General features: G+C 52.8%; 3 protein-coding genes across 3 annotated transcripts; 1 reads left to right on the forward strand and 2 right to left on the reverse strand.

Moving 5' to 3' along the window:
* Positions 1–2,666: 2,666 nt before the first annotated feature.
* Positions 2,667–3,616, forward strand: T069G_09631 (alpha/beta hydrolase family domain-containing protein; the record flags this gene model as incomplete). The annotated part of the gene is made up of 2 exons (XM_056176841.1): positions 2,667–2,800; positions 2,866–3,616. 2 exons carry the CDS (start codon positions 2,667–2,669, stop codon positions 3,614–3,616), a joined length of 885 nt encoding a protein of 294 aa, XP_056025319.1.
* A 257-nt stretch (positions 3,617–3,873) lies between these two features.
* T069G_09632 (major facilitator superfamily domain-containing protein) lies at positions 3,874–5,409 on the reverse strand (the record flags this gene model as incomplete). The annotated part of the gene is made up of 3 exons (XM_056176842.1): positions 3,874–4,386; positions 4,555–4,758; positions 4,807–5,409. The coding sequence occupies 3 exons, from the start codon at positions 5,407–5,409 to the stop codon at positions 3,874–3,876; spliced, it is 1,320 nt and encodes a 439-aa protein (XP_056025320.1).
* A 3,521-nt stretch (positions 5,410–8,930) lies between these two features.
* T069G_09633 (uncharacterized protein) lies at positions 8,931–10,871 on the reverse strand (the record flags this gene model as incomplete). The annotated part of the gene is made up of 3 exons (XM_056176843.1): positions 8,931–9,365; positions 9,417–10,058; positions 10,128–10,871. The coding sequence occupies 3 exons, from the start codon at positions 10,869–10,871 to the stop codon at positions 8,931–8,933; spliced, it is 1,821 nt and encodes a 606-aa protein (XP_056025321.1).
* Between the last annotated feature and the right edge of the window lie 7,406 nt (positions 10,872–18,277).

Here is an 18,277-nt window from a genome sequence, read left to right on the forward strand (position 1 = left end):
CCGCGGAGCAACGCAAAAATAAATGAATAATGGGAAAGGAAAAGGGAAAAGAAAGAAAGAAACTAGTGCCAAAGGCAGCGAGAGACAGTGATCGCGTGCGCACAAACTAAAAGCAGAGACCGCAAAGACCGGACGATGAGATTTACAAAGCAGAAAGCGGGAGTGGCAGTTGGGCAAACAAAAGTTCTGCTCGCTTTTCTCGCCCGAGTCGATTTCGAGTCGCTCCGTGCTCCGTACAGTCCCTGTACCGGTACTTCCTAGTCAGTGTCGCGTGCCTGCAATGCCGCCAGAGGGAGATGCCCCACGCGAGCCCGCCAAGCCACGCCAATGACTTTCCGAGATTTATTGCGCTGTGCCTTTTTTATGTCTCGGTGACCTGGTGCTGGCTGCGTCTAGCCCCTATTTTGCAAGTAGCGGTACTTTAGGCACCTGCTGCAATTGGGGGGTCGGCAACCCCTTATTTCGACCGCTAAAACATCTCGCACTGTCCCGAATTGGTCGCATGCATCAAGTACCGGGTACAAGCACACCGTGTGCGCCATGATCCCATTTTCAGTGTCAATGCATTGCCAGAAAGAGGGGGATGCGACGATGATGAGTTAGTCTACAAGAGGAAATGCAGAGGGACAATCCAGATGTTGGAGGCTGGCAATGGTGTGGTTCGTATTGAAGCTGCATGTTCGGGATGAGTCTATTTACTGCTAAGCTCGTCAGACGGCGGGTGCACAAGGTCTCGTGCTACTGCAGTCTCCGTCACAGACAGCCAACTCGTACATGATGAATCCTGGCACAAGTGAAGACAAATGGAAATGGAGCACACGATCTCTGCTGTGCTCGTACAGTTGCATTCTGGAGGGGGATTGCGTTATCGTTATCCCCGCGGCGACGACATCAAGACTCCGGCGAGGTCTAGATGCCTCGTATTAAATTTAGAACACTTGGGGATTGGCTTTGTGATGATCTCAGCAACGTGCTTATTCTTGGTTACCAATAACCTTGGCACTACCGGCAATTGACATTGACGTCTCCCGCTTTTGGCGTTGGTTAAGCTGATATAGAGTTTTTTGCAGGCTGTTACATGCAATCCAGTGAGACAAACCCAACCGTAAGGGTGGGCTGGGCCAAGACTGAGACAAGCCGTGTCTTTGTTTCATCTGGTCTTACAATGGAATCCCATCCATTCATTGATCTGCGTCAAGTGCGGGCTGTGAGCCTCACTTTTGATGACGGATGTATCTGCATGACGCATTTACTCCCCTCACCATGGATCTTGGCTCAGTATACCTGGTCTTTTTGTTACACTTGCGCAACCTGATCGAAGCAGCAAGATCTTCGTATATCCTGCTAAGTCAGCAACCTCCTCACCGACGGAGCGTATTGCAGCGGATCGCACCGCTTCGGACCAAGAATGACTGGAGATTGTGGACATATACAAAACTTGGTCGCATTGATAACTAATTCATCGAGACCAATTCGACAGCGGGGATATGAAGAAGCACAATGAGATATGATGACATGGATGGGCTGTCCTGTCATATTTTTAGCTTGCTGGCGTTTTACTGCCCTGTTCAGTAGGTATCGACACAGACACAGTGGAAATAGGGTGGCGGGCACTGTCGCAAAAAGCTTAGCCTCGAGCTAATTTGTAAAAACTATTTCATGGCTGAGTCAAGCCTCTTGTTTCTTCCCCCGTTTGTTTCGTCCGGCTGGCCGCCACCTTGTGCTCATTCCAGCCAACAGTGCGATAGTGCGGTAGAGTGTAGCTGAAAGACAGCCGCCACGCGAGGGGAAACGCATGGCAAGAATTGACGGCCTTTCAGCCGCTCTGTCACTTTGAGAGTTGGACAATTGATGTGTTCTCAGTGAGGGTATCTCTCAGACCAAATCAGGTACTTGTCCCGAGTACAGGTACATTACTAACCATACAAGAGAGCCGCACAGTCCCCCCTATCCCTGATTCTTCATTTTACTCTGCTGCAATCTTTCCCCTCTCGCACTCTGCCGAATCACTCGCATCAAGATGGATTGGCTTATGTTATTGATTCCCGCTTGCGATTAGACTGTATTGCCAAGCATCGCTGCAGGTGGGCCTCGACTTTGACGCTCGGTCAGCTACCGCAGGACTAGTTCGGGGCTATCAATGGGTTTGAAAGGCAATAATGGCGGTTGTGCGCTGTGAAATATCGACAAAAGACAGCACGGCACAGGTACCGGTACGAGGACCAGGAACCGCCCTGCAAGTACAGGTACTTTGCCGCCTGTAGCCACTGCTAGCCTCCTTCTCGAAGACCTCTAGCGACTCGCTACCCCGTATTTTTCATTAATTCGCCGGCCCGTGGAAATGTCTCTCATTATATCCAGAGATGAAGACGGCACGGCATTCTACCCGAAGCCGCCTCTCTACAATACCCGACATTGATATCCTCGCTCCCGGTCTTTTCATGATATCGACGCTTTGGCCCCTAGGCTGACGCTACATGCCGAGATAAAGACAAATACAAAAAGAAGAGATTACAAAAGCAAAAAGACAACAACAAAAAAAGGCCTCAATTCCATCTATTCCCGTATATTCTGTAACCCCGTATCTGCACCCCGCCTCCCCCTCTCCAATTTGCGCAACCAGCCAGTGGAATTGGATCATTCAACATCCCCAGCGACGAGTCACGATGGCGTCTTCTCCAGACATCCCCGGCCTCAAGTATGCCAGTCACCAATACGGGCAGCACCAGCTCCAGCAAGTCGGAGTCTGGCAGTTTGAAGAGCCTGAAACGGCACCTTCAACGCCAGCCTATTGGATAATGTACGTTTGCGCTGACGTTACTCCCGCTGTGGAACAGACTCGGAGCCTAACTCTATCCGTGACAGCTTTGTCCATGGAGGCGGGTGGCGAGACCCCAGAAACAACATCAATGACTTTGTGCCATCCATCAAGCATATGCTGGCATTGGCCGATCTGCCGAAATCTGCGGTTCGCGGCTTTGCCAGCCTCGACTACCGCCTGTCTCCGCATCCGCGATTCCCTCAGGATCCCGCCTCGACGCCGGCGAATGAGTTTCGTCAGGCCCAGCATCCGCATCATGTCCAAGATGTCCTGTCTGCACTGAGGCTTCTGGATGCCGAATATGGCATTGGCAACAACTACGTGCTCATCGGTCACTCAGCCGGCGGCACGTTGGTTCACCAGGTCATCATGAACAACGGCATATCGGATAGCTGGGGCCCTGTCGCGCCCTTTCCAGCAGCCCTCATCAGCATAGCTGGCATACACGACCTGAGAGGCATTGTAGACAGGCACGATACCTTTTACGAGACATTCGTGATCGATGCCTTTGGTCCAGACAGGCTAGCTTGGGACGCAGCATCTCCGGCAAAGTTTCCCGGAAGCTTCAAAACCCTGTGTCCCGAGGTCCCTCGTCTGTTCATCTTGGCAGCGTCTACAGAGGACACTGCCATTGACATGCCCGAGCTCGATATCATGGAGGCAAAGCTCATCAAGGATGGCATCACGCCGCTTGTCCTCAGGAACCTCCACCTTGAGCATGACAACATCTGGGAAGACGGCTCGCAGGTTGCAACTCTAGCAGCCCGAGCCGTAGCAGAGCTGCAGCAACGCTGAGCATCATCCGAACACCCAGCGAATAAACACTAGTACATATTGATTAAACTCGTCATTACTACTACTATCTGAAAACATGCTTCCTTGGTGAACCATGTTCCGATATCGGCATATATACATTTTCGTCACTCGTCATTGTGAATATCCTCCCTCTTTTTTAACATCCTTCCCCGCCATTCTACCCGATCCCCCCTCCCCTTTTCCCCCCGTTTCCGATCGAACCAATTCTACCGGCAGCTGACTTACTAGCCGCCCGCCTAAACCTTGACTTTGAATCTCCATCCGGTCACAGATATGCGACATGCTACAAAGATGACCGCTGCTGCAGCCATGACAGTTCCTCCCCATATCTGTGCCCAGAAAAAGTCGCCGTTGTTGTGGTCGATAATGGCGCCTGCGGTTGGAGCTCCGGCCACCGTTGCCAGCGAGCACAGCGTTTCTACCATGCCAAACCGAATGCCCATCTTCTGCGGGTCTTTGGTTAAGCTCGTCAGGGACGCGACAAACGTGCCCTGGTTGGCCCCGATAGATAAGCCGTAGACAACGCTAAAGACATACATGCCCGTCCGGGTTGTGACTCCGATCCAGGAGTACAGCATTATGCTTACCACAAAGGTGGCCGTGACGAAGAGATTGATGGGGCCGGTGTATCTGTCCGCGAGGAATCCTACAATCGGCCGCGCGGGAATGCCCATGGCATTCGTGATAATGAGGAGATTGATGGAGTCAACGTTGGAGAAGCCAATGACGTTACGGGCGTAACTGTTAATCTAGGAAAGGGGTTAACGACGACATTTTTTTTTTTTTTTTGGAGTTTGTTTTCTTTTTGTTATTTTGATGATTTTTTGCAGCAAAGTCACGATTTCCACTTCACGGAAGCGACGAAAGAAAACCAAGACAAAAAGGAACACACGCATCATGATACTGCGCTTACGTACATAGAAGAAGACAAAGTAGAGAGCATAAAAGTATACAAACGCAGCCATGGAGAACAAGAGGTACGGCAGCTCCGAGAAGGCGCCAATCTCAAACAGAGGGCCCGACTTGCGCGGCGGCAACCTTGGCTTGAGCAGGATATTTGCAGTCACGGCCATGGCCAGCGCCAGGAAACCCGCGCAGCGCACCGCCCAGGGGAAGCCAATCTTGGGCGTCAAATACTGGATCGTCGTGGGGAACGTCACGCTACCGACCGAGGTGCCGACCGCCGAGACGGCCAGCGCAAAGGCCCTGTTCTTGTCGAAGTAGGAGCTCAGCACGGAGATGGCCGGCATGAAGGCCACGCCCAGGCCGAAGCCGATGCACACGCCCTGGGCGAGGAAGATTTGCCAGTACGTCGTCGCCAGGCTGGTCATGAAGGTGCCGAAGACGGCCATGAAGGTGCCTACCGCGACCGTCTCGCGCGTGTAGCCCGCGTCGGCGAGGCGGCCGGACACGGCGCAGATGACATAGGTGAAGAAGATTTGCACGGAGCCGATCCACGAGACTTGGGACGCTGGGAGGCCGAGTGTCTCGACGTAGTACAGCTGGTAGACGCCGAAAGAGGCAGCGTAGCCCCAGGTCATGGCGTTGATGAGGTGTGTTGCGAGGACCTGGAGCCACGCTTGGAGACCGCCGTCTGGGGGAGGTCCGTAATCTTTTTCCTCTTCCGCCAGCTCGACGTCATGAGCAGTGTTTATGACAATTGGTGACGAGTTGTTGTCATTGTTGGAAGTGGTGTTGCCGAGGACACTGGTCTCCTGGACGGCAACAGGTCCATGGGAGGAGGCATCTTTCTCATCATCTCGTAGCGTCATGATCAATATTAACGAAAGGAGAAGAAGGTATATAGATAGAGGGGGTATCGTATTAGTCGACAATTAAAATAAAACAAAAAGTAGTAATAATAAAAATCAATCTTTCCTATAGCACATCAAACAACAAGAACAAAGCTGTAGAAGCTCGAAAGCCATGCCACTCTTTTTCTCAAAGCGAAAAGCTCCCACCGAACAAGAACAAACCCTCTTTCATCTTTAGCTCTGCCTCGTACTGGGAAGACACTTATATACTCCCCGCCGAAACGCCTTGCATCGGTTCTCTCTTATCAGCTTCTATTACTTTTCCATCAACTAAACTTCAATTGCAAGGACATCCCCTAAACGCCGTTCCGTTCTTCGGGGATGACCCCCCGATATCGCCCCCCTGGTGCAGGGCGCTGTGATATTATCAATAGACTCATCAGCGGCGCAGTAGAAAAAAAGGGAACCAACAGACCAAGCCCAGTTTAAAAAACAAAGAAGAAAAAAAGTACGAAGTTACATAGTGGTATTATCTGCCGAGTGAGCGAAGCATGATGGTGCACGCGCGCGCCCTAAAGCAAAATGTACATGTAAGTAGAGAGGGGGGCCAGAGTGGATCGCGTTAGAAGCCGAATCGGCAGCTAGAACCGGAGCATCTTTCACCGAGCCCGGCTGCACGGAATCAGCTGGGCCATTGTGTTTTTTCATGTAAGGGGTTGGGATTTTGTGGGCTTGACCAGGCCAATTGGCTCTGTTTCTTTTCAATTTTTTTCATCCTTTCTTTTGTAATTCAAAGGGCATGTGATGTGTCTCATTAAGGGAGGTCGGAAGGGCGTATCACTTGGGGGCGAGATTTGTCTTTCATCTTGACAATTGACATACGGCCGATAGACATACGGCCGATAGACAACCGATAAGCTGTCATAGCTTCTCTCAACACAAAATCCTTCAAGTTGCCAAAAGCAGTAATAACGTGCCGACGGAGCTCAATATTCCCGCGTAAACAAACACCCGAAACAAAGCCCACAAAAAGAAACCACATGCCCATAAGAAATCCTGCTTTCCCCAAGCATTTACATCGTACTAATACAGGGTAACTTGGGTCTTGGGGAACCTTTTTCTCGTTCTCTTATCCAGCCCCAGCCCCAGCCCCTCCCCCCCGCTCCGATGTCCGGCTTCCCCGGGCCCACATCAGGCCGAACCAGAAATCGGCGACTTGGGAATAATTTTTTTGCAAGCCCAGTTCTTTTTTGTTTCCGTTGCGGTTATCGCTTGCCTCAGGCCCCCAATTTTCTCACCGCTTCCCGTAAGGTAATGTGTACGTAAAAAATTGTGGGAAAAAAAAAAAAGGAATATTCCAGCCCACTTGACGAAGCTCGGGAGAAGAAATACTAGAAGAAAAAATAAAAGCGGGAAGCTATTCTATTTGATTTCCAATTTTTTTCTTCTTTTCCTTTTCTCTGCTTCTCATTCGCTCAATCAAGTTGCGCGCCCTCTCTTTTTAGCATTGTTTTCTCGCTGCAGAACATTATCCGTCAGTGGCGGTGCGCTTCCCGGTGCCTGGAGAGAAAAGTAGAGCGCTACCGCTCGCTGGCGGAGTTTCACGTCCGAACTAGACCTCGACGGTTGGCGAAATGAATGCAACTCATTAATACACTATCTAGCTGGCCTCTCGACTTTTGTTTTTCCACCAGTCCAAAATCGACTTACTCATGCGACACAAAACTCATGCATTTTGTATATTTCTCTTCAGCTTCATTTTCTTTTTGCATCTTCTCATTTCTCCAGAATTCTGCCGAAGCAGCCCCTCCAATCCGCGGGGTAACTCAATGACGTAAACAGCCCCGTCCAGATGGAATATCACACACACAAAATCCTTCCCCTTATCGCTGTCTTGCTCTGTCCTCGTGCAAAGTCACATGACTCCGCACCCACCCGGACCAATCGGCTATTGAACCCCTGGATCCCAAAAGGATCCCCTTGCGCCGGCTTCTGCCGGCCCGTAACGGCGCTAGCCTGCATGGGGCATGGTCGGGAGAGCCAAGTTTGACGACACCTGCAACTTTGCCGCGAGATGTTTTTCAAAAGAGTGCTGGTAGAGATGCTCCTCTGGTGGCACTCTGCTGGATTGGATCCCGTCGTCGCGCCGGGTGAGCGATTGGCGCTGCGCGGCTGCAGGGCGGATTCGAAGCGCCTGGTGCGTCCCATCCTTGCGACGTTGCGCTCAAGCTAACATCGGGCGAAACGCCCTAGCGGCTCGGGATCGCCTGAAACGGGCCAAAACCTGTCCTTTGCTCATTACCCATCACTCATCGCAAAAACAGTCAAGGCGCAATTTGCTAATGTTAAACGACTTCTTTTTTTATAAAAACATGTTCCCGTATATACGAAGCGCAATTGCGCTCCCTTTCTCTGCGCTATGCCACTTGTTCCTCCCAGGCAAGCCCCTCCTCCTTCCAGAAAACAGGAACGAGCTGTACCAGAATCTCAAAGGAAAAAACTGTCAAAGATAGAAAAAACCCGCAAACTACCGACCAGGAATCGCTGAAAATTCGGCGCAACAGATAGGAAACTTTGAAAACGGAGGAAAATGAAAAAGATAACAGAAAAACAGCAGAGGAAAAAAAAAAGAGCACCTCCTTCCCTGCCACCCGTCCCCTGTCAAGAAACTAGACAGTTGTAATCACACCAAAGACGAGCGCTCCAACCGGCGTTTTTTTTTTGTGCCACCATACCCGACCAATCCTTCTTTACTTTAGACATAGGATGCGAAAGGAAATAATAGAGGAAAATAGAAAAAAGAAGAAGGAAAACACAAGAGGAAAGAAATAAGAAAGTATCGGACACGCTCCTCCCCGCCTCTCGTCCTAACCTTCGTTGGCAAGACATTTTTCCAAAGCTCGCCACGGCCGCCTTTTTTGGTGATAACCCCCTCGTTCCTGATCAATGGTTTTCGTCCATTGATGTGATTTGCGCACAAGTTGCAGAGATGATGCAGTTGTGTGCGTGTGCCCTACTGTTATTTGTTGATGTAGCTTGCTTCGCTGTGCAGCTTGGTGATGACGCAATTGAAAACGCATATGCGAAAGGAAGAGAGCATAAACAGAAACGATGATGAAAAAGAGGAGAAAATGAAGAAATAAGCCGAAAACAGATAAATGACACCTGATACACATCCCAAACGCCATTGAAGGAGTGTAATGGCCTTGCATTGGCCGTCATGATTACATCTTCATAATAGCATCAAGTGAGAAAATGAAGATTGCGCCAGAAAGAAATGGAAAACAAGCTCAACAGGCTATAGCCGCCGACCACCCTGTTGCTCTTTTGTATCTCAAGCGTCCAATTCAGAGACTGTAGGACCATCATGAGAAAATAAACATTGTAGGGACTGTAGTACCCCGAGCGACCCTGAGCTGAGAATCAGGGAGAGGAAAAGAAAAAAAGAACCTCCTTTTCTTTCTTGCTTCCTAACCAACACACATCGTACAGAGCCTGACGCGCGGGAAAACAAAAAAGCGCACGAGCAAATTCGTTCTCTACCGCTTACGCTTCTTGGCCTTGTCGGCAGTCATGGTGTTGGCAGCGATGGGTGCCGCGGGCAGCAGAGCCGGATGCGATGCGATGATGAGTTCTTCCTTCTTTAGCGGCACTCCCATGTGGCGACCATAGCGACCCTTTCGGCCGTTGCCCTCGTCTTCGCTGATGCACTGATCTGCTGAGAGGCCGGCATCGCGGCAGCGACCACAAGGTCGTTGTCGATCGCAGCCCTTCTTGCTCTTCCTGCACCGCTGGCAGCGCGGCTTGGTAGAGAGATCAGGCTGCTCGTCTTCTCCGGCTTGGGGGACATGTCCGATGGACACCACTGATTGCTTCCTGGAATGTGTGGTGGAGGCCGCGGGGGAGATTGGGCCATTGGGCACAATGGGCGGCTTCTTTGTCTTGCTGCCATTGGAAGCGCGGGGCGCCTTGATCTTGGAAGAGACTGGCTTGGGCACGGCGATGGGAGCAGGCTTGCTCTTTACCGACCTACTCTGGGTCGGCTTGACGTCTAGGCCATCCTCATAGTCGGCATCATCACCGCTAGCCTCGGCGCCGTCAATGGGCGGCATAAAGTGCGATTCGGTGGTCTGGTAAATCTGCTTGGACACGCCAGACAGATCCAACTTTTGGCGACGAGATGGCGGGAGCCCGGCGTCGCTGTCACTGTCGCTGTCGCTAGTTGCGCCAGTAGACGACACGCCGTCGGCTCGACCGCTAAAGGCGTCCTCCAAAGTTGATGCAGACGTACGGCCATGGGAAATGTTAGACATCTCACCGAGCCGCATGAGCTGAATGGCGACATCCTTGTCTTCCTCCGACATGCAGCTTCCGACGGTGGGGTCGGGAGTTGGGAGGATGCCCATGCCATGGGTCATGCTATGGCTGCCGTACGAGATGCTGCCCCGACCGCGACGGTCGCTGGAGACAGGGGTCGAGTACATGCTCAACCCATGCCCGCTACCATAGCTCTGCGGAGAGTGCAGCGGTCGTGGGTTTATAAAAGGGTTTTGGCCAGTCTGGACATAAGACAGAGACGGTCTGTGATGTTCGATACGTCTAGCTGGAGAGACGGATGGATTCGAAGTAGCGGCCGGCATCTGAGGCGGTGCGAATAGAGGCAGTTCCTAGAAGAGAAAAAAAAAAGTTAGCAAAATCGCGAACAAACGTTTGTAGTGATGATGCGCCAGGCTTACAGAGCTCTCAAACTTAGCCCTCTTCCGTCGGCCACCTTCGACAATGTTTTCAACACTAATGTCGGTGGTTCCGAGCTGCTCCTTTGCTCGGGCGGAAGCGGTGCTCGGGGCGCCATCACCGCTGCTGTAGCCATTCATGCTCTCGGCGTAGGCATCGGTGTGGTTATGGAGGCTACGGCTCTTGGTAGAGCGAGAGCGACCCTTTTTGCCATTGGTGCTGGAGGAGTCGCTCCTGCGTCCCCGCGGCGAAGGGCTTCGCCTGCGTGGTGATGTCGAATAGGACCGGGCCATCTCGGGCCCGTAGCGCTGAGAGAGGGCGTAGCCGTCGCCCCCGTAATAAGAATCAGCGCCCATGTGAAGGCCGCGGTAGTGATGTGATTCTAGGGCGCCGACGGGAGCCTCTTCGATGACTCGAACGTAGACAATCATGTTGTTGCGGAAATTTTCATATCGCGCAATCAAGGTGTTGCCAAGCTCATCCTCGAAGCTGACGCCTTTTGATCCGGGCGGACCCGAGTACAAGCCGTAAAAGTTCTTGACGGTTGTAACAATCGAATCCGTGGTATCATGGGGATAAATCTGGACTCGCATGGGCAAGCGCGCACGATATTGAGGCGATTCAAGGAATAGCAGCTCAAATGCGACGTTCTTGGGGCTCGGCGCCTGACGAGGCGAGACACTGCCGCCGTTTGAGGACGCCGCCGACATGCCGCCAGAAGTGTTTATGGGGGATAACGAATTCATGATTTTATGTTTCGTCCTTCTTTTTGATGGACTTGTGTAATGTCGAATCGGATGGAAGAGGAGGGGATGGCGATCAAAGCCCCGTGGAGAGAGTTGGGCTGGGGACGTGGGTGCGGATTTTGCCTTGGTCGGACAGAGCCAGCAGCTTCAGGCAAGAGTATCGCTTGGAAGGAGGACGGGCAATTTCATCACCGGCCGATAGCCAGGACTCGATATGGGCTCTTCCGCCTCTAGATGACGATGAATGATGAGGCAATGTCAAAAGTTCATCACCATCCAGGCTATGCGGTAAGCGCCTGCTTCTTGGTCAGCTCCTGGCTGGCGCGGCGGCGGATTCGGCGGCGACGAGGACTGGCGAGAGCGGCGGCGCTCTGGAGGAGATCTGGGAGACGATCAAGCGAGGTTAGCCATGGACGCCTGCGATGGACTCGGAACAAGGCTGCAGACAAGAGTTGATGAAGACCGCGAAGCCCTCAGTCGGGACGGATTGGGGGGTGAAAAAGCTGCTGTGAACGAAGGCGCCGGGCAAAGCCAGGACGGGGGGTGGGATGAGGTGCGAATCCAAGGGACGGGGGCGTATTGGGAGGCCAAATTCAGGGCAAATGCATGATCGCGCACGACGACAGAGTCGATGGAACTCACCAGATGTATCAGGAGTGGTTTGCAAAAGCTGTTGCTGGAGGCCAAGTTGGTAGAATGTGTGCATGGGGAAAAGAGGAGCTGGCTAGGCGAGGTCGAACGATTTTGTTGCTGCCGGCTTGGGCTCACTAACACGGCGCTGCTGTCGCAGTCTTCTGGAAGCGCCCTGTAGCGCCTGTAGCACGGCGGTTCAGGGCCTCTGGTCGCTGGAGAACGTGCTGGTGGCGAGGCGTGGATGGCGCTGTGGGAGCCCTGGAGGAACAGGTTCGGCAGGCTGTAGGACTGGATCAGTGCCTCGTCGCCCCAAGGGCCATTGCCCCCAGTCGCATTCGCCGGGCTTTTTGTTCTCTTGTTTTTGCGCCCGGTGGAAATTGGAACCCTTTCTCTCTCAAACATGTACTTTAATTTGATTATTTAGCATTGGTCTAACTGCTGCTAAACGGCGCTTCTCTAAGCAAGGGGGAAAAGGCTGCTGTTCAGGCTGCAGTGGCCATCCCATGCCGTGCTGTACGGCGCAAACAAACTGGAACTGGGCCGACGAATAATGGGGAGCCGGCTTCCACCTTGCGCCTCGATCTTTTGTCTCTCGCGTCGCGCACATTTACGAAGGCTTGAGATTAACGCCCTTGATGATATATACGGTAGAGAGAGAGCTAAAGAAATTAAGCATTGCTAGTTGATAGTGTGATGAAGCCCTCGCCGTGGGGTGACTCAACACCGCTTACATTGGATGGATGTATATACTCTGAGCCGCTCCAGCAGTGGCAGTGGCAGTGGCTTTGGCTTTGACAGTAGCAGCTGCGACTTAATTCGCAATTAGATTTGCTACTAAAGGAGGCAATATACTCAACATGTCTATAGAGCTGGATTGATCCAATCCATGTTCCGTTACTTTCGTACTGGTCAAAAAAGCCAAGCCGGAGTTCTCTCGCCAGGAGACCAAGCTCCATCAATGCCCGTCTGCGGCCACAAAACGCCAGCCAATCCAACGGACCTATAAGATGACGGCATCTCCAAACCCTCATCCTTCGTCAGGCACCACAGCAGATGGTTAGGGCAGCGTACATATCGGTGGTCACTTTTTCTTCTCCTTCTTTTCCTCGTTTCGTCGTCTTCTGCTGCTGCTACTGCTGCACAGTACGCACACGTGTGGGCGCAAGCTACTGTGCTCGTCCATGTATTCGCACACGGACATGGTTAGACACTGGGCTTCTGCCATGCCGTGAGAGGGTCGGATTCAAAGGGGAACGGTGCTGAGGCGAATGGCAACGCAGCCGGAAAGGGCATAGGGTGCAGAGACCGCTCGTTTGGCCCGTTTGACCCGTCACCAACTCATCAAGTCCCTAGTCTGGTGACCCCGTCGGCCATTTTCGCGTAGTAGCATCATCTATTATTATGGAGTTGTTCGTTGTCAAACTCAGCCAGACGGGCCCACACGGACAGCGAAGGCGACGCCACCAGCCCCTCATGGCCTGCGATCCCAAGATGTGAGCCGGCAACTGACATGCAGAGTGTGTCGAGCTACATGTAGTCTGTTGCCTTAGCACGACCAGAGATACATGGCTCGTACAGTAGCAGCGTAGGAATCCTGCGTGTCCCATCCCATCGAGTTGACGGTGTGTGTGTGTGCGGTGCTCTTGTCTCTGCTCTGTTTCTGTGTCTCAATCTCCGTTCTGCGAAGCTCTAATACGATGATGCCCTCTTCTTGCTTGGAAACAAGTTACCGTACAGTACCTTGGTATGTTAGTATGAAGCATCTATGTACCTAGCAAAACGTATTCGTGTCGTATCACTGCCTGGCAGTGGCCGATATGTGACATGATGGCATGGGAGCGCATCCCAGAAGTCGAAGCTGCAGGACGCTGGGCGTGCGTGTGCGTGCGTGTGCGGACGTGCGTCCATGCGGCCTGGTGCTGATTGATTGATTGATTGATTGCGATTGATTGATTGATCCGCCACCCTCTCCGCACCACTCGCTGGCAGACAAACATCCAGACTTGTCCTGCTTGTACAGCGAATGGCCAGGGCCCCAGACAGAGCCAGGCTCCGCGAAGCGCATTCCGACGACCCCCATGGGCTGGGACTGGCCTGGCACACCCAGTATGTACAGGATTTTGACGAGCGCTTGTTGGAAAGGCTCTCGACCTCGGGCGAAGCTGAAGGAGAGAGGGAGAACGAAACGAACCAGCTGGACTGGACCGTCACCGCGGCATGGGTGAGCGAGTCCTGCTAGTCTCCAAGCATACAAGGCCGATATCCAGCGGCTGGGTGCTAAATTTACCAACTCCAGCTGCTCCGTGGCCCTCCCTCTTTGTGCTTGTGCTTCTTCCAATATTAATTCCCGAGCGCTGCTGATGGCCAATGGGCGCCGCATCAGATGCCGGCCCAGAGGCGCCCGTTTCTCCTCCTGCAGGGATCCTGAACAGCAACAGTGTGGGCTAAGCAGGAGAGGTGGGGAGGCCAGACTGAGGCGGTAGCGGCAAGGGCTGGGCAAAGGGTCCAAGTTGAGGCCAGTTGACTCGAGCATCAATGGCTATCGATTCATATACTCGTAGCGTCTGTCCCAAGCATGACTGCCTGCTGGCTGCATTGAATCTTGTGCTAGGTTGCTTAGTGTGCTGCCGGGGCTCGGCACCGCTTCGATCCTCACAGGACGATCCAGAACAGCTTCAACTCTGCAACACTCGGGGTAATCAAGCGGCCACCCAGCAAGTGCTTGCTTGTCTGCTTGCTCCTGCTTCTCCGTACAAGCACAGAGTACATGTACAATCAATTGTGCTGTCTCTGGTCCTTGCGGTGCTTCTTGGCCTCAACCTTTTTTCCCACTCGAGATGATGCTGAACTGAACTGAACAGAGAGAGTGGTGTGCCTGACAGCCCCTCTCCTGTCGTCGCAAGATCGGCCCAAACTCTCTCGAATGGGGGAGAGGAGGGGGAAAACCCCCAAGCACCAGGCCAATGTTTGCTTCATGGCCCGTCAATCGTCAGCCTCTGGTTGGATTGGAGCAACGGCTACTGTACGCTGAGAAAGGCGCAACTCGCGACCAGCGTTATGCGTGGCTTGGCTAATACCCAAGCTACGAATTGACTTTGTCCCCTTTTTTTCTTCCCAACTTGTTTTCTTCTCTCATGCTCCCCCCAATTTCCCCTCTTCGGCCTTTGCTGTTTCGAGACCCTCTTTGGAGATTCACTAAGGAAAAAAACAGAGCAGAGGAAAAAGAAAGGTGAAAAATTATCAGGAAAAAAAGCTCGACGATTACTCCGTCCAGGCACGGGCAATCCAATCATCTGCAGTGGCACAAGCTCAGTTTCCCGCTAAGTCGCAGACCATGTCGTTCCTATGGGTCCCCCGGTTTCAGTGTCCAGTCGGAGGCGATTTTGTATACTTCTCAGGCGTGCGAGGCGTCTTCTCCCAAGGCTACTGTACTCGTATATTCGTTGGGTTGGCATTACATTGAGGTCGGGCAGCACGCAGGCGTCCGTGCTGGTCGTCTTCTGCAGCCAGCGTGCGCCCAGTTTTGCCATGACAAGCCTCAGTCCCTCTAATCCTTATTGATTCTTATTTCTTGGTGCTGATACAGCAGGGTTCTCGCCTCGCCGCAGTAGTATAGCAGCGGTAGTCGCATGCCTGTCTTGAGAGGCGGATTGGAGTTGAATCTATGTACCTTGAGAGATGCCTCTCACAAAGTTAACACCAACACCAACACCGACAATCCCAAGGCTTCAACACATAGACTACATGTACTGTACAGTAGAATTGACGCCAGCTCAGTTTAAGTCTAGGGTGAGCGTCGCATCAATGCTGCACAGTACATACAAGGACGAACAGCCGTCTCTCTCTCAGTCACCGCTTTGTTCCCCCCGCGCAAGCCTGGATGCATGCGCTGAGAGGCTTGTGGATACACGGTTGGGTGGACAAGATGCGTGCCGAATCAGCGCCAGAACGGTGGCTCCCAAGCATCAACGGGACAGGAGCATTTTTGCTGGGCCCCGTTCTCCTCTCCTGTGTGTGTGCCTTGCGGCAGTGGCCAAAGTTTATGATCGCCTGCATTTGTGCCCCAGGCCGGATAATGCATGCAGAGCAGCGTCCCAATGAGAGCCCGCCCTGTGATACAACAGCTCCGGTGTTGTGGGCTCAAGTGTGCGTTGTTATTCCTTTGGCTATGCGAGTGATGATGGGACGGCTGTTTCTGCTTTCCCAACGGATTGCGGACCTCGTCGCTGCCATGCACTCACTCACTCTTCGCAGCCTGCTTTTACGAGCCCCCCTTCATCAGATCTCCTGATTCTACGCGGACGTACACACTTGGTACGGGTACGGGCACGGGACACGGAGCACACATGCGGCGTCGTACCAGGCTTGCTTCCCGTGTTGCCGCAGTATGCGCCATCGAGGCTGGAAGTATGTATGTATGTACAATACTCCGTCGCAGCAGAGGCATTGCTGCTTGTCAACTGCGTGGCAGAGCCGTCCCGGTATCTACAAGTACGCCATCGTTGAACTCAGTAAACCCCCATTGTGGCGCCGGCCGACACTAGCATAATTTGAAACAAGAGAAGCAAACCATGTTGCGGCCGGATCGGCACGCACAAAGCACCTGTGTTTCGCTGCCCAGGGCTGGCCTCTTGAAGCGCTGGCTTCTTGCTCAAGCCCTGCTCGGTGGTGTTGATAGATGGCTAGTTAAATAGACCTGAAACGCAAAGAGGTGATATTGTGCGTAGTGGACATGTAAAACATTGCGCCTATGCAAAGTACGCAGCTCGGGGTAACGAATTCCTCTTCACGGTGGCGATATTAAAATGGGTAAGATATGATATCATACCGTCAAAACTCGCACGGGACATGCCCCAAATCGCTCATTTGAGCCGCAATGGGGGTTTAAATTTGCGCAATGGGGGTTGGAAGCACACGCCGATTTATAGAAGGGCTTGTCACGGCCTTGATCTGGGAGATGCTCGTCAGTGTTTGCGACAGGATCATGATGGGAAGACACGGTGTTCGGCTGAAGCTGAAATGAGCAGCCAGGCGATCCATCCAGGGAGGCTTGCGACAGGCGACTCAGCTCAACAACAAGCGACTCGGCCCCAAAGGGCAGCAGCACGCGAGCTCATACGGTTATCACGGTAAGTTAGCTCAATGCCCAGGAATCTGGAATAGAACAATCGTGGCTGAGGCGGGCATTGCGACGTAAGGTTGGGTCGACTAGTGCAACCTTGCTCAGAGAGGCTGGATGAGGGGGTTTTGATGAATGGCATTCAAGCGTCGTCGCGACACCTGGTTCCGTCGATTCCAATGCCTTCCCAGAGCGATTGCTGTATCAAAAGGCCATCACCACCGCCGCACTCTGTCGCAATTCATAGCGCCCGGCTTTTATATCATCGATATTCAAGCACAGATTGCTCGCATGGGGTTTGCGACGACAAATAACGAAGCGGCCTGGCCGGAAGGACTATCGCCTATTAGTAGCTCAGTAGCTTACACTTTAACTGCCGAGCTTACAACACGGGGCGTCGCAAAAACCAGATCGAAGCGCCAGCCGCATTGCTGCAAGACATGTCTCAATCGCGCCTCGAACGGAAGCGCGAGCGCCCTTTTCGTTCCTCGTCAGTCCTCGAACCGTCTTCCCTTGCCTGAGGCATGTTCATGTTTCAATCCGTCCAGAGTGGGGGGAGTCAAAAGAGCACTTTAAGTGGCAGCGTCTCGTCACGTGAACACGTGTTATACTGGCGCAATTTCCGATGAGAGCCCTGACGCGTCTGAGGCGCCCAAATGCGCCGGTCGCAATTTCGCCGCTGCGGCGTGATTCCGGTAAAGAAAAGTCAAATCCATTATCGCTGCGATATCCAGCAGACGCTGACACGACTTAGAGGCCATCGCCGCCCGCGTGTGCTGCTGCATCTTCGCAAAAGTGAAACTCTGAGTATTTTCGTCATCTCAAGTGAGACGCGACGAGATCGTCCGGGCGCCGCAACCGGACTAGCGGCCCGGCGGTACGTCTCTCTGTGCTACACGCAACCCCCCGGAATATCGTCATCTCCGGGACGACAGGCAAATGACGCGACATGTTCGCATGATGGCCCGTGCGCACATGCCGACCCCCAACGCCGCGGTAGCTCAGCGAAGCTCCAGCCTAGCTACAGTACTCGTATGGCCTTCTTTGCGCTAAAGCGTCTGCAGCGCTTGGGGATAAACAAATAAACATTGGAAAATACAACCACAGAGTCTGGCACTTCTCACCACCAGGGACCAATTAATTAAATCCCCCGGAATTCCAGGCTCCTCCCCAGCCTCCAACCACTAACAACGCACGTCTTGCAAACGGCGCATCGTTCAGGTTTTTTGTTCCTGCTGCCTGCATCTCGTACCAAGTTGCAAGCGAGAGCTGGCGCATATTCCCTGTCGTTGTCGCTATCGCCAATTTCCACCTTGCACCTTCTCAGCGGCTGAGGGGAATTTGACAGACCAGGGCCCAGAAGTACGAGAGCAGCATCTTTTCCTTTCCAACTGGGGCGGTTTCCCTTCTTCCCCAAATCCACATCGTCTTTTTTTTTTTGTCTCCATCTGTACGAAATACTCATCAGGCTCTCGCCCCTTTCCCGCTTTCTTTTTTCCCCCGTGTATGGTCGACAAGCCAAGGCTGTGTACTGGGTCTTCAATTTGACGTGATTTTGCGTCACCGTCTAATTTGTTCTGATAATCCTTGGGAGTCCGTTGTCTCCGAAGTGCGACGCTGGAATCTCGGACCATCCTGGACACCACGCCACGGA

Source organism: Trichoderma breve, chromosome 6, assembly GCF_028502605.1.
Source record: "Trichoderma breve strain T069 chromosome 6, whole genome shotgun sequence".
In the NCBI taxonomy this organism is placed as follows: Eukaryota; Fungi; Ascomycota; class Sordariomycetes; order Hypocreales; family Hypocreaceae; genus Trichoderma; species Trichoderma breve.